The sequence below is a fragment of the Megascapheus bottae genome, chromosome 4, assembly GCF_031878675.1.
Source record: "Megascapheus bottae isolate mThoBot1 chromosome 4, mThoBot2.hap1, whole genome shotgun sequence".
Taxonomy (NCBI): Eukaryota; Metazoa; Chordata; class Mammalia; order Rodentia; family Geomyidae; genus Megascapheus; species Megascapheus bottae.
In genome coordinates, this window is record NC_143512.1 from 22616067 (window position 1) to 22629198 (window position 13132).

The following is a 13132-nucleotide window of genomic DNA, read 5'->3' on the forward strand; positions in this document are numbered from 1 at the left end:
GTAGTGAACTCAAATCACTTGGGTGAGTCTTAAGATAATTCTTATTACTTTATATTTTGATGATTATGCATACAAAGTAGCTGATACCATAAATTCACCTACATCTTAATACAGAAGTAAAAGCAAAAATGAATATAACACATATAAAATAGAAATATAAAATGTGTGAGCAGCATAAAGCCATTGCTAGGACCATTGTTAAGATAGCAAAAATTAATTCTCTAAAATTCTAGATTTTAGTAAAATTACCAATTACAATGAAAACAAATGAAATATAGCAAGAAGTATAACGTAATTTTAATGACTCCATTTGATTCCCTTATAATGATCAATTTTATCCATTAATACATATTTTACTAAAGGGCGACAATATATTATAGCAGTTAAAAGCATGAAGTAGTGCCCAAATCCTGCTTGCATCTTTTACTAGCTATATAACCTTGTGCAAATAAATGTGTCATCCACAAACTTATACTCCACCTCTAAATGAACATTTCAGTCTTATTAGTGGGATTTGTAAGAAATGAATAAATAAAGTACATATTAAATAGCATAGTAGCTAGGAAATTAAGTGCTAACAATGAAATGTCATTACTTTTTTAAATGACAGTATTTTAATAATTACCTATCCTATCTATAGAAAGGATTTAAAAAAAATAACAGCAAGCATGCAGGTGGAGGCCCACACTTGTAAGCCTAGCTACTCAGCAAGCTGAGACTCGGAGGATCACAATTTGAGGACAGCCAAGTAGAACAGTCTGGGACATTCCCTATTCAACTGACCAACAAATTGTCAGTTGGTTCCCATGGAAGGTCAGAAAAGAGCAAGGTAGCTGAGCAAGAGAATGAGTCTTTGAGATCAAAATCCACAATAAGCACAGAGGGAAAAAAAGCAAGCATATACAACTTTAAGATTTAATTACTGAATATTAAAGGCTGTGAAGATACTGTATTTCTGCATCAAAAGAAAAGTGAATAGAATATTAAAATATACTAAGACTAATACTAAAAAAAGATATAAACAGTATTTGTTCATACTTACTGAGGGTAATTCCTAATTACCTACTTAAAGTTTAAATACAAATACTGAATACCAGAATCATCTGGGTATGAATGACAGGCATTTCAAGTTTTTATAAAGAATCTCAGAATTCATGGCTTGTAAACATATCTTAATGTTTCTGACTAGAACCCTCATACTAGAATTTAGCAAACAGAAAACCCTTTAATTGGTTTGTTGCTTTTGTTCTTAAAGAGCATAACTTTCTTCTTACCAAGAAATAGTTTTTAGAGGCAAATAACTGTCACAGGAAAAATCATGTGATGCTACAGGAAAACCACATACTCAAAGATTAACAAACTTCAAAGTTTCTTGAAATAAGGAACCTCTACCAAAAACATCAGGACTATGCATCTCTACGGAATAATGAAAATCAACTTACAACAGAAGGACACAAAGTCTCCAGCCTTTCTTCCATATTGAAGTGTAAGTACTACCTAAACCTAGTTCACTACTATCTTATTTTGTAAGCAGTAAAGATGAAAGGTGACATGATCAAAATGCATTGTACTCATAAACTTACATGTTGAATTAAAATCCCTTTGTTCAGCTAAAATATTTAAAAAGTGCTCAAAAAATAAAAAATATATGTGATATTAAGTTCATCTTTTAAATTACTGCTTAATGGAAAATTCAATTATTTACCATATGCATTATACATTTTTAACAATAATTTTGATTATAGGATTTTTTTTCATATTTTTATTGTAATTAATAGAAGGGTTACATGATATTTGCCAGATAGGAAGTGCATTAATTCACATACACTGATACCCTTTTACATGTCTTGATGGATTTTAACATAAAGTAACACTTAAATTTAGCTGGGATTTTTTTTTAAAAATTTTAAAAATAGTATGTAAGACATAAAGAAGAAACTTGAGTTTTACATGGTTATTTGAAGAATGATGTGGAAAAAAAATCCCTTTTGATGTGACAGTGAAAAAACTACATAAGCCTACTATCACTATAATATTAAATTTAGAAAAATACACAAAAAAATACCAGAAAGAAGTATGTCAAAGTATCAATATCACTTTCCTGTGAGTTAGATTGATTTTAATTTTCTGCCTTATTCAATATTCCATAATACATATCATTTTTATGTTCAGAATAAACAGTTCCAGTTTTAGTACCTTTAGAGTGGAAAGAAATAAGACAATCACATAGAGGCCAATTTTCTACTGGTTCATTCAAAATAACTTCTTCTTCAAATACTACTACTGTGATATATTTAAATAAGGAGATCCGTTCCAGAATTTCCTTCATTGGTTTGGATTTGGACTTCTTTGCCATGGAACATATTCCAACCACAATCTGCCTTTCTGGTGGCTAAAAGACATAATCAACAACAGCAAATCACATTGACTAACATGAATTCTGAAACACAGCTAGAGGTGAGGCATCTGATTGTTACCCAACAAAGACATTAAAATGTAGCACTGTCACTATAAATACATCTTGAATAGCTTTGTATATTGAAATAAAGTTTTAGAATAAAATACTTTCATTACATTTCAATTAAGTTCACTCAAATTTGAGTGAACTTAAATTGCCCTTTTTCAAATGTGTGTAGAGTTTATCTTCTTTCCTCACAGCAGAAAAGGAAGATAAGAGAAGTAAAGGCACAAACCCATCCAATTCGAGTAAATCTGCCAGTAGGAATGAGTTAAGCCTTTCATTGCATGAAATAATACATATTTCCAACTAAAGAGTTATATAGTACTTAACTTTTTAAACTTAATTTTATTGTCATGGTGATGTACAAAGGAGTTATAGTTACATACATAAGGTAGTGAGTACATTTCTTCTCTAACATTGTTAGCCTTTCTACATTTTTCTCTCAATTCCCCTCCCCCACCCCCAAGTTATAAAGTTCATTTCCAACACATTGTCTTGTGATTGACACTGTTACACTGGTTCACCCTCTGCTCTTTGCCTCATCATTTTCTTGTTTCCTTTCCACCCCCTAAGTCAAACAAGCATATACACAATACTCCAGGTATCAAAATAAAGATACAGAGATAACAGGGTATTTAACTATTTTTATAAATCTATCTACAGGGTATTTAACTATTCTTATAAATCTATCTTCAACATTAGCTGGCTATCAGTTACCACATGGAAAGAAATTTTAAAGAAAGCCACACTGTCAATAGACTGACAATACCCTAATACTTCAGTATTTATATTCAAAATTTCTATTTAATGACATTACTAATCTAAACAATTTTAGTCTAAATCATCCATTATTTGGTCTAAAATAAAAGGGCAGATTATGTAAACAATATTGTAATGAGAGTAGCTCAAAGACTCACAAAATTACTCAAGATTCACTCTTCAATCTTTGCATGACTCCTGGGTCACCACTGCATCTTCTATACTCTCAGAACTGCGGTTCTAACCCTATCTACTCCAACTCATGAAAGTTAAGAGTCCAAATCAACACTGGAGTTGGTGGTATATTAAACAGGTTATAAACTGAAACCTTTTTTGGGTCTGGTATCTTCATTTCTGATCATCCATTTTTGTGTTCTCTTAATCATCTATTTTTAATAAAAACCTAGAGTTGATTTTCCCATTGGTGTTCATACTGTTCAGTACTTTAAAGAAAAAGAGTAAGACTAGCAGAGGCTAAGTTGTTAGTCTTTTCAAACTTAAGAAAACCAGAGAATATAAAGAAAATTTTGATGGTAAGTATAAATCTTGAAATTATTTTTTATTCATGGGTAGTTGGTGGGGATGTGCTTGCTCTGTATTGAAGGTTTTAAAAGAGTGTTTTAAATTTATTTTATTATTCAAATTTGTACTTCAAATATGTATAACTCCACTATGAACAATGACAATATAAAAACAATTTAAGGAGTTATTAATAATTAGTTTTTTTAGCTTTATTTTTACCAACTATCACAGATTTTAAATTTTTGTTACATTTTGAAACGTAAGAAAAATAAACATGTTAGGTTTGTATTTTAAATCAGTTCTGAGAACAAAATAATCTTGGTTTATATAAAAAATCAGAAATGAATACAACTATAAATAACTACTTACATGTATTTATATCTATCTGTATCTATTTAGTTATATGAGAAAAAGATACAACACACTTATGTAGACTTAAGGTAACCTCTTTACTCACTTAATTTTTAGACTTTTGATCAGTTAATAGAGATATATTAGATCAATCAACATTTGTACTGACAAAATGCTATGTGATTAACAAATTTGGTTGATTAATCCTCCTTAGTTATCTTTATATCTTTAGTGCCTTCATGATGGATTTGTTACACATTTTATATACAGAAAACTTTTGACATACAGCCCATATACCTTTTCCTTGGTCACTTTTCTATCCAATTATGAAACTGGAAGAAACTAAAATAAACATCAATTTAATAACATAAACCTGATTCCTAAGTACATTTGCTGTATTTTCCTATTTATTAATTCAAAGTCACTCATTCTTTTACAGTTTAAAAACTTGTAAATTTTATGTACCAAATCCATTAATGTAAAATCAGTGTTAATTCATACCAAGAGTGATTAAAATCCTAATTGTACTATTCTCTCATGGAAGTGGGGAGAGAACAAGCAACTTACAGACTCATCTTCTTCCTCCTCATCTTCATCTGTATGGTGAAAAAAATGTCGGTAATTCCCAGGGTTTATTTCTGTATCTTCATTTCCAACAAAGAAGCTTGGGGCTTCACTCATTTTGATTTCATCTGATATAATTTAAGAGATCTATATTAAAACTGCTTTTAAATAAATAGTTTTTGAAGAAGGCATTCTCTCTATACTAGCTGATATACAGGCCTGCTACAGTACATTTCTTCTTATACAGTCACTTGAAATTGTGATGAGTTAGTTGGCAAATGCTTTTTTGTTCTCAGATAGCATCACTTCACTGTTGACATTGAAGTTGCTACTACAGTTGAAAATGCAAAAATAGTAAGGCTACTGCTTCTGAGTTGATACAGTAATCTTTTACCTAAAATGAAGTGAAAAAAGAAATTTAGATAAGTATACTTTAAAACTATTCATGTAAAAACAATTTGAAAATATAATGCAAAACCAGTCTCTATAACAATATTTTCTTCCATAAAATGAAGAAATTAAGACCAGTTTTCAGTACAATACATATTAACAATACGAGATGATATAAAATAACAAGTCTACACATTAAATTCCTCAAATTCAAAAATATCTAACAGATTAGGAAAAACATTTGAATCATAATAAAATTATGTTAAAGTTAAATCTCCCAAAACATAGTTCAGAAACATCTAAATGAAACTGAAAAACATAATGCACAATTCAAAAGAAACACTGAAAAATGTTAATCTGAAGTAACTGTTAAGTCCAAATGATCAGATGTGCTTATCTTGAGGCCTCATAGAAGTTATTTTCAAACCACTTCCACTAGACAATTCCAGCATTCTTTCAGACCCACTATAAATACTTGTGATTGTATGCAGGGAGTGAGTCTATCTTTGGCTCATAGAAGCTTCCACTTGCAGTATTTTTTTCTCTTCCCCTAATAAATATGTGTTTTTCTCTTCCCCTAATAAACATGTGTTGGTATAGAGCTATCTCTTTGTCTACTCTTTATCTAGCATTTTTTCCTCTTTTGAATCTAACAATAACAAAGTCAACAGAAAATGTAATAGGTCAGGTCAAAAATAGGTTTTTTAAGGGAACATAACTTTATTCTGCATTCTGGTCTCATAGTTAAAGCAACAAAAATAGCATAAAACAAGGTTTCTCCCCAAGTAGCAGCTCTTAAATTTTCAGAAGTTAAAAATTACTTAGTCGCCATGAATGTGGCCTACTGGTAGAATGCTTGCTAGGATGCATGAACTCCTCAGATCAATTCCAAGGTACCACAAACACAGAAAAAGCTGAAAATGGTGCCAGGGCTCAAGTAGTAGAGGGCTAGCCTTGAGAAAGCTCAAGGACACTAACAGGATTTGAGTTCATGTCCCAGGACTGGCAAAAAAAAAAAAAAATTGCAAATCTACCCGGGCATCAGTGGCTCAGAGCTATAACCCTAATTATTTGGGGGGATAAAAATGAGAGAATTACTGTCTGAGGGCAAACTGGGCAGAACAACCCATGAGATGTCTCGACCCACAGATAAGTGGAGTGATCTACACCTGTTTTCCTAAGCTATTTGGAAAACTGAGACTAAGAATACTGGGAAGCCAGGCCAGCTGGAAAGAAAAGTCCTTAAGATTGTGTTTCCAGGGAGGCAAGCCAGATATGGTGGTATGTGCCTCTGAGCCCAGTGATGAAGCCAACAGTAGTAGGTGGTTCATTGTTCAGGCTTTCTCGCAAGTCAAAATCAAGACTTCTAAAAATAACCAGTGAAAACAGGCTTGAGGAATGGTGTGGTACCACACAGGTCTGCCAAGTACAATACCTGGAGTTCAAACAGTAAGTACTGCTAAAAAGATAAAAGCATTTTTTAAAAAAATTCAGCAAATTTAATAATATCTACAGAACCTCTCAATTTATATATGTATAAAACTCTGCAAGGAACTGTATGTGAATCACTGACAATCAATCACAATTCCACATAATCAAGCACTAGTGCAAAAATAAGTTAAAAAACTATCACATAATATAATTTCAAAATATCCCATCCCACAGTTATTTACCTATGACTAGTACCCTATGTAATATAAAAATTACCTACCTTGGGCTGGGAGTTTGGCCTAGTGGTAGTGTGCTTGCCTAGCATACATGAAGACCAGGGTTCTATTCCTCAGTACCACATACATAGAAAAAAGCCGAAAATGGTGCTGAGGCTCACGTGGTAGAGCTCTAACCTTGAGAAAGTCCAAGGACAGTGCTCAGGCCCTGAGCTCAAGCCCAGGACCGGCAAAAAAGAAAAAAAAATTACCTACCTAGATGAAACTGCATATGAAATGCTGCATTTGATAGCTGGTAAAATAAGAAATTTCTTGAGCAAAAATTTATTGAGTTGAGCAACATGATAGCCAGGCCTGAAAAAGCACAACTCAAAAGTCAAATTCCTAACGCTCTTGGAAATGTTAAAATCAGTTTGTTCAGTCAGGCTTGTGCTTTATCGATCTTTAACTAGAGTGTTATAAAATCTGGAACAATATGTGACTAAAAAATGAAAGAAATAATTTATAAAGTATGATTTTTGTTTCTATTCTTTCTGCACCATTTAACATTTTAAAATGTTTGGTGATAGAAGAATGGAACAAGGTCTGGGAGTTTGACCTAGTGGTAGAGTGCTTGCCTAGCATGCACGAAGACCGGGGTTCGATTCCTTGGTACCACATACATAGAAAAAAGCCAGAAGTGTTGCTGAGGCTCAAGTGGTAGAGCTCTAGCCTTGAGAAAGTCCAAGGACAGTGCTCAGGCCCTGGCTTAAGTCCAGGACTGGCAAAAAAGAAAAAGGGAACACTTGCAATTGCTTGTAAAACTTGACCTCAATGACTAGGTAAACCTTAGGTCTGTACTAAATGGTAATTACCATGAAGTTTCACTTAAAAAAAACCCTCTCCACGTAAGTATACTCAAAATATTTCACTAGCGTAGAGACTGTTAAGCTAGCTTACCTGTTTCAATCTACTCATAACTATCAATGGTTTCAGTGTCTTCATTTACTAAAAAGGAATATAGTAACAGTCTGTAACTACAGTTACATTAACACTTATGCTATATGTGAGGCAGTATACCTGAAAGATAACAAATACTCAGTATTACCCAGCTTCTATATGTACTTCTATAAATCAAGCTTCCTACTAACATTATGTGGAAATTGAAAACAATATGGTTCATTATTTAATGAACTGAATATATTTATGTTAAGAAAAAGTATTTAACAGAGAAGGCATTAAATGTAGACAACTGTACTTCTACTTTATATATTCTAAAATAACAATAAAAGACAATAAAAAATTATTAAGGGGAAAAATCAAACTTGATTCATAAAAATTTGCAATTTTAATGGACTCATTGTGAAATACCTGAAACATATAAAAAATGTGAAACTCAGTTAATAATCCCATGACCTCTTAGAGTAGAAAAAATGGCTTTGGTTCTCTTTAGTATTAACTGGTTTACTTTTCCTAGTAGGCTTTGCAAAATAGTCCCCCAACATTTTTTGATATACTTTATGATACACACACACACACACACACACACACACACACACACGAATAGAAATTGAGTCTAGGGAAGGCATACATTCCATTATTTGTTTTCCAAAAGAAAAAAAATGATGAATTTGTTCCCTTTTTTTGCATGCACTCAAATTCAGTTTAGGTTTTAAAGTTGCCTGAAATGTGTAGTTACATGTCTCATATGATTATAAGCTTAGAAATGAAACAATGTCTTCTTTATTCTTTGGACAATAGCAATAGATAAATCAACACATAAATATATGTTTGGAAGATCTTTTCTGAGATTATATTTGAGCAGAAATTTAATGAAGGAATCAGCAAGTTCAGATTTAGAAATGCAAAATCACATTTCAGATTACAAAACATCAGATATTAAAGGTCTTAACAAAGAAGTATGCTTAGAATATTTCTTATGTTCAAAGGATAATGATGACTGTGGAGCAAGCAAGCAAAGGGTGAATGGGAGAAAATAACATGGGAGAGATAGCTAAGATTCATAGAGGACTGAAAGAAAAATTTCCACTTTACTGTATTTGAAAGAACCAAAGGAAATAAAGACAGGTTATAAAAACAATTGAAGGATTTTTGTTATAAACATGGTCAGAATAGATTTCAGAAGAACATACAGTTGAGAAAGCCTTTTTAAATTTTTTAAATTACTTATTCCATTTCATTATACAAAAGATTGTTACAGATATTATAAAAGGGTTGCAAGATAATAGTTAAAGTGGATGGATTTAGGAGCCAAAACTCCAGGGATGGCTCTTCACTCACTCCAATTAACTATATGACTCAGGGATTCAATATTCTCATCTCTATATTGTACCTATTTTGTAACTTCTACTAAGGACCAAATATAATATAATAGTGTCAAAGTGCTTGTGTCCCAATTTATAGGCCATATTTAATACCATTAAAATCAGAATGTGTGTGTAAGGCTTAAGTAGTTTTAAGGTTTCCCAAGTGGTTCCAATGAGCAGCCAAATTTGAGAACTTGTGTTTTAACTAACTAAATAAATAAAAATGGAGAAGAGAGTTTGGAGCAGTGGTTCACACCTGTAACCCTAGCTACTCAGGGGGCTGAGATCTGAGAATCGTGGTTCAAAGCCAGCCTGGGCACTAAAGACCAAGTGACTCTCATCTCCAATTAACCACTAGAAAATGGGAAGTGAGGCTGTGGCTCAAGAGGTAGGATGGTATTCTTGAGCAGAAGAGCTCAGGGAAAGCATCCATTCCCAGAGTTCAAGCCCCATTATCCACAAAAAAAACAAAAATGGAGAAGATGGTAAAACAAATGAAGCATACATTGAGCAAAACACATGGTAACTATGTTATGACAGCATGGGAGTGATGTAGGAAATCTAATTGCCACCTAAAATAAAAAAGTAAGACTGATGAAACAGAATAGTTTATCCTCCTGGTGTTGGGCACTTATTAAGGAACTGATAAATATTCCTCCACAGAATATCCCTTAATAATTTTCAAGATTTCTTTTCAGTATTATGCATTCTGACCCTTCATTGCATATAACTATCATTATTTAATAGTTTGTGTCTTTCTAAAATACAAACCACAAATGAAATTTACTGTTATCCACTAAGCAGGGCCAAGTATTCTCTTTTCCCAAGATATAAATACTACCGTGTGTGTGTGTGTGTGTGTGTGTGTGTGTGTGTGTGTGTGTGTGTACACGCACATGTACACACATATGAGCATGCTGGTACTTAACTCAGGGCTTTGAGCTTTGGCTTTTTCATTCAATGTTAGCCCTTAACCACTTGAGCTATGACTCCAGCTCAAAAATTTGCTACTCTTTTTCTATGTATGTTTTAATATGAAAAATATTGAGAGAAACCATTTTATAAATGCTTGACATAAGTGTCCACCACTTTATGACAAAATGAAACCTATTTACATAATTTGAACTTGATTATATCAACCAACTATCAATAAAGGCTGTAAACAGCAGTTCTGTTTAAATCAAAGACAAAATTCACGTAGGAGAGGGAGGAAAAAGTGCACAATTCTCATTACATCATTGTAAATGTTTTTAAATGAGTTCTTAGGCAAATAAAAATATATATTGAGTTTTTCCTTATTAAGTAGCATATACTCTGAAACAAAGAAAAATTTAGTGAGAATTATACAAGATGGAGGACATTCTCAATGGTCTGTTATTTACCTGAAATTCTGAAATTGAAATGGCAATTTCAGTTCCCTTTGCTCAACCTGAACACAGACACATAACCACTTTCCCCCAAATCCTAAAAGCGTTTCCAATGGAAGCACTGTTCTAAGTGGTGGCTAAATTCCAGGGCACACTTAGAGGGTACTAAGTGTACTTTTGGCAAGCTGAGCTGGTAAGGCAACAATCATTATCCATAAAATTATTTTTCTTTTTTTCTTAGTTTTGATGAAGGGTCTCTCTTTTTTTCTGTCCTATTTATATTTCCTAAAATAAAATTTTCTTTGAGATGAGGGTCTTGTAAACCTTTGCCTGGATTGGCCTCAATTGTCAAACCACTCAATCTCTGCCTCCTGATGATCACAACCATGAGCCACTGGAATCTGACATTAAGATTCCTGTTCCAAGTTCCACACAAACTTTAGGTTTTTCTTCTTCAAATACGTTTACAATACCCAGTATCTTTTTTGCTGAGTCTGCACAGATTTCTCCCTAGATTTCACTGTTCTCCATGAAGTTTCTATTACCTTTTAAATAACCAAATGCAAGACTTCAAGGAATGCTTTCCTAACAATTTTTTTTTTTTGCCAGGCCTCCAAATACACACAGACATCCAGGTCCATCCTCTATGCTCCACAGTGCTTTTAACTTTATCTTTAAAATTATCTGATTCTATCAGGTCTTGATTCTCCCCCTATTTTCTTACTATGAAAAATTTAAAAACTTCCAAAAGGCTTAAAGACAATGCCATTATCTATCCATGTATCTAATCCCACTATTTTCATAGTTACTTCTGTTCATGTAAACACATACAGATGTATGTGATGTACCATTTGAAAACACCGTATGCATCACCTAAACATATAAAGTCTCTAAATATGCATGTAGAACAGAACTACGTTTTCGCACTAAGCGCAATATACATTCACCTAGGACAATTAATAAGTTACATAACATTATCCACATGCAGGTGTACTGCAGCAAATGGAGAACAAAGTCCTCATCTATGTATCCCCAGCACTTAACTAGATGCATGGTACTTATGTTTTATTTTCTAATTGACACTCACAATTATTCATGAGCTCAAAACTTAAATAGGAATACTTGTATAACTTTGAACCTAAGGGTATCAGCTTAATCGCCGGCTTTTTACAGAACTGCTGCAGTAGGTCTAATACTTGAAGTGCTGAGTGGCTTAGTTCACCATACTGGATCACAGTATCACAATACCGAAGATTCATAGCGACAGAGGTCATGTCTGTCACTTGCCTGACATAATGAGGTACACATCAAATTTTTTTTCGAGTCACTGAAAATGTTACTTTAGTGAAGAAATTGGAATTCTGACAAAATAATAATTGAGTACGGGATATTTAGCATTTCCTGTGTACCTAGATTCTAATAACAAAGGTTACAACAGGGTGAGTTACTTGACCTCTCTCAAGCCTGTATTTCTTCGAGGAGCAGGTGTGTGTGGGGAGGGGGGGATAGGGAGTAATTGAGAGGTGGGAAGGGAAATGTATGTAAAAGCAGGTGGCGGGATGACTCATCAAGGGTCACAACCAAACCCCAAGTTCTGTGTCCGAAAGTAAAACTCCACAGTTCCCAGGTGAAATTTACATCAGGAGCTAGGGCTGCAGCCCTGGGACCTGAGACACCCCAGGCGGCCCTTCTCCCCTAACTTCCACAGCCCAGCCTCCGCCCCAGCGCCTCGGGCAGTACCCACGGAGCTCCCCACACCCACCTCCCCCGCCCCACCGCGGGGCCAGCGCCGGGGGAGCCGCCCGGAAGCTCATGGGTGACATCCAAAGATCACACTCCCCCCCTCCCGGTGGGGGGCGGAGGATGGAACCCCGTCCCACCCGCGCCGGGGGACCGGGGCACCTCCCCCGCCGCCACCCACCCACACCCGCCGCCCTCGCCACGCGAGCGCACCATGCTTTTGTTCTGTGCGGGTGGACGTGGAGGCCAGGGCGGGCAGTGGGGGGGAACAAAGACCCCGGGATCGGGATGGCAAGCCACTCCCCACCCCTGCCTCCTCCCCCCCCACCCCCCAAAGCCCGCACTGTCCAGGCTGCTGCGTGCCGGGCTGGAAGCAGCAGCAGCAGCAGCAGCAGCAGCAGCAGCAGCGCGAGCAGGACCAGCTAGGGCTGCCGGTTTCTAACTGAACTCAGAAAGACAGACAAGAGAGAAGCCACGAGTGACGGGGGGGAGGAGGAGGAGGAGGAGGAGATGGCGGACGCGAGGGGACCTCGGAGCCCGTGCTGTCACCGCCCCCGGCACCGCCCGTCCCGGCGGTCCGTCTGTCTGTCCATCCCCGGCTCCACACATGAACCCGGGACAGCATGTGTCCACCAAGGACCCCGCCGGGGGACCCCCAAGGGACAGAGCCCACGCCGCGCCAGCGCAGCGGCCCCTCGGGGCACGGTGGTCAGGTCCCGGGTCTGCGGTTCCCGCGGAGGTCGGGGCCCTCACCTGCCGCGGCTGCGGTGGCCACGCGAGCTGTGGAGGATGGCCTAGCCCATCCGGATGTTAGTTTCTCCCCGCTCTAATCCCGGGGGCAGAGGTGAGGTGTGGGCTGCCCGGACCGAACGCCCTTCCTCACCCGCCCCGCCGGCCGCGGCACCCCAGTGAGCCGTGGGCGTTCCGCACACCTCTTGAATCCGCGGACACGCCTCTTCCCTCCCGCCCTTTCGGGTCTCACCGGGAAACGCCGCCGGCCGGAAC

The 13132-nt window shown here is 36.4% G+C and overlaps 1 protein-coding gene across 16 annotated transcripts in view; it reads right to left on the bottom strand.

Annotated features, from left to right (window-relative positions):
- Positions 1–13115, bottom strand: part of Ppip5k2 (diphosphoinositol pentakisphosphate kinase 2) — a 60574-nt gene extending 47459 nt beyond the window's left edge. For 12 of the 16 annotated variants that reach the window (XM_090331564.1, XM_090331561.1, XM_090331554.1 and 9 more), the window contains exons 1-3: positions 12881–13115; positions 4661–5051; positions 2197–2392 (exon numbers count right to left, since the gene is read on the bottom strand). In XM_090331564.1, the coding sequence (XP_090187690.1) occupies positions 2197–2392; positions 4661–4774 (310 nt within the window). In that variant the 5' untranslated portion in view covers positions 4775–5051; positions 12881–13115. Of the gene's footprint in view, positions 1–2196; positions 2393–4660; positions 5052–12880 lie in introns of those variants that run through there. The other 4 variants (XM_090331567.1, XM_090331565.1, XM_090331566.1 and 1 more) reach the window with 2 other exon arrangements.
- Between the last annotated feature and the right edge of the window lie 17 nt (positions 13116–13132).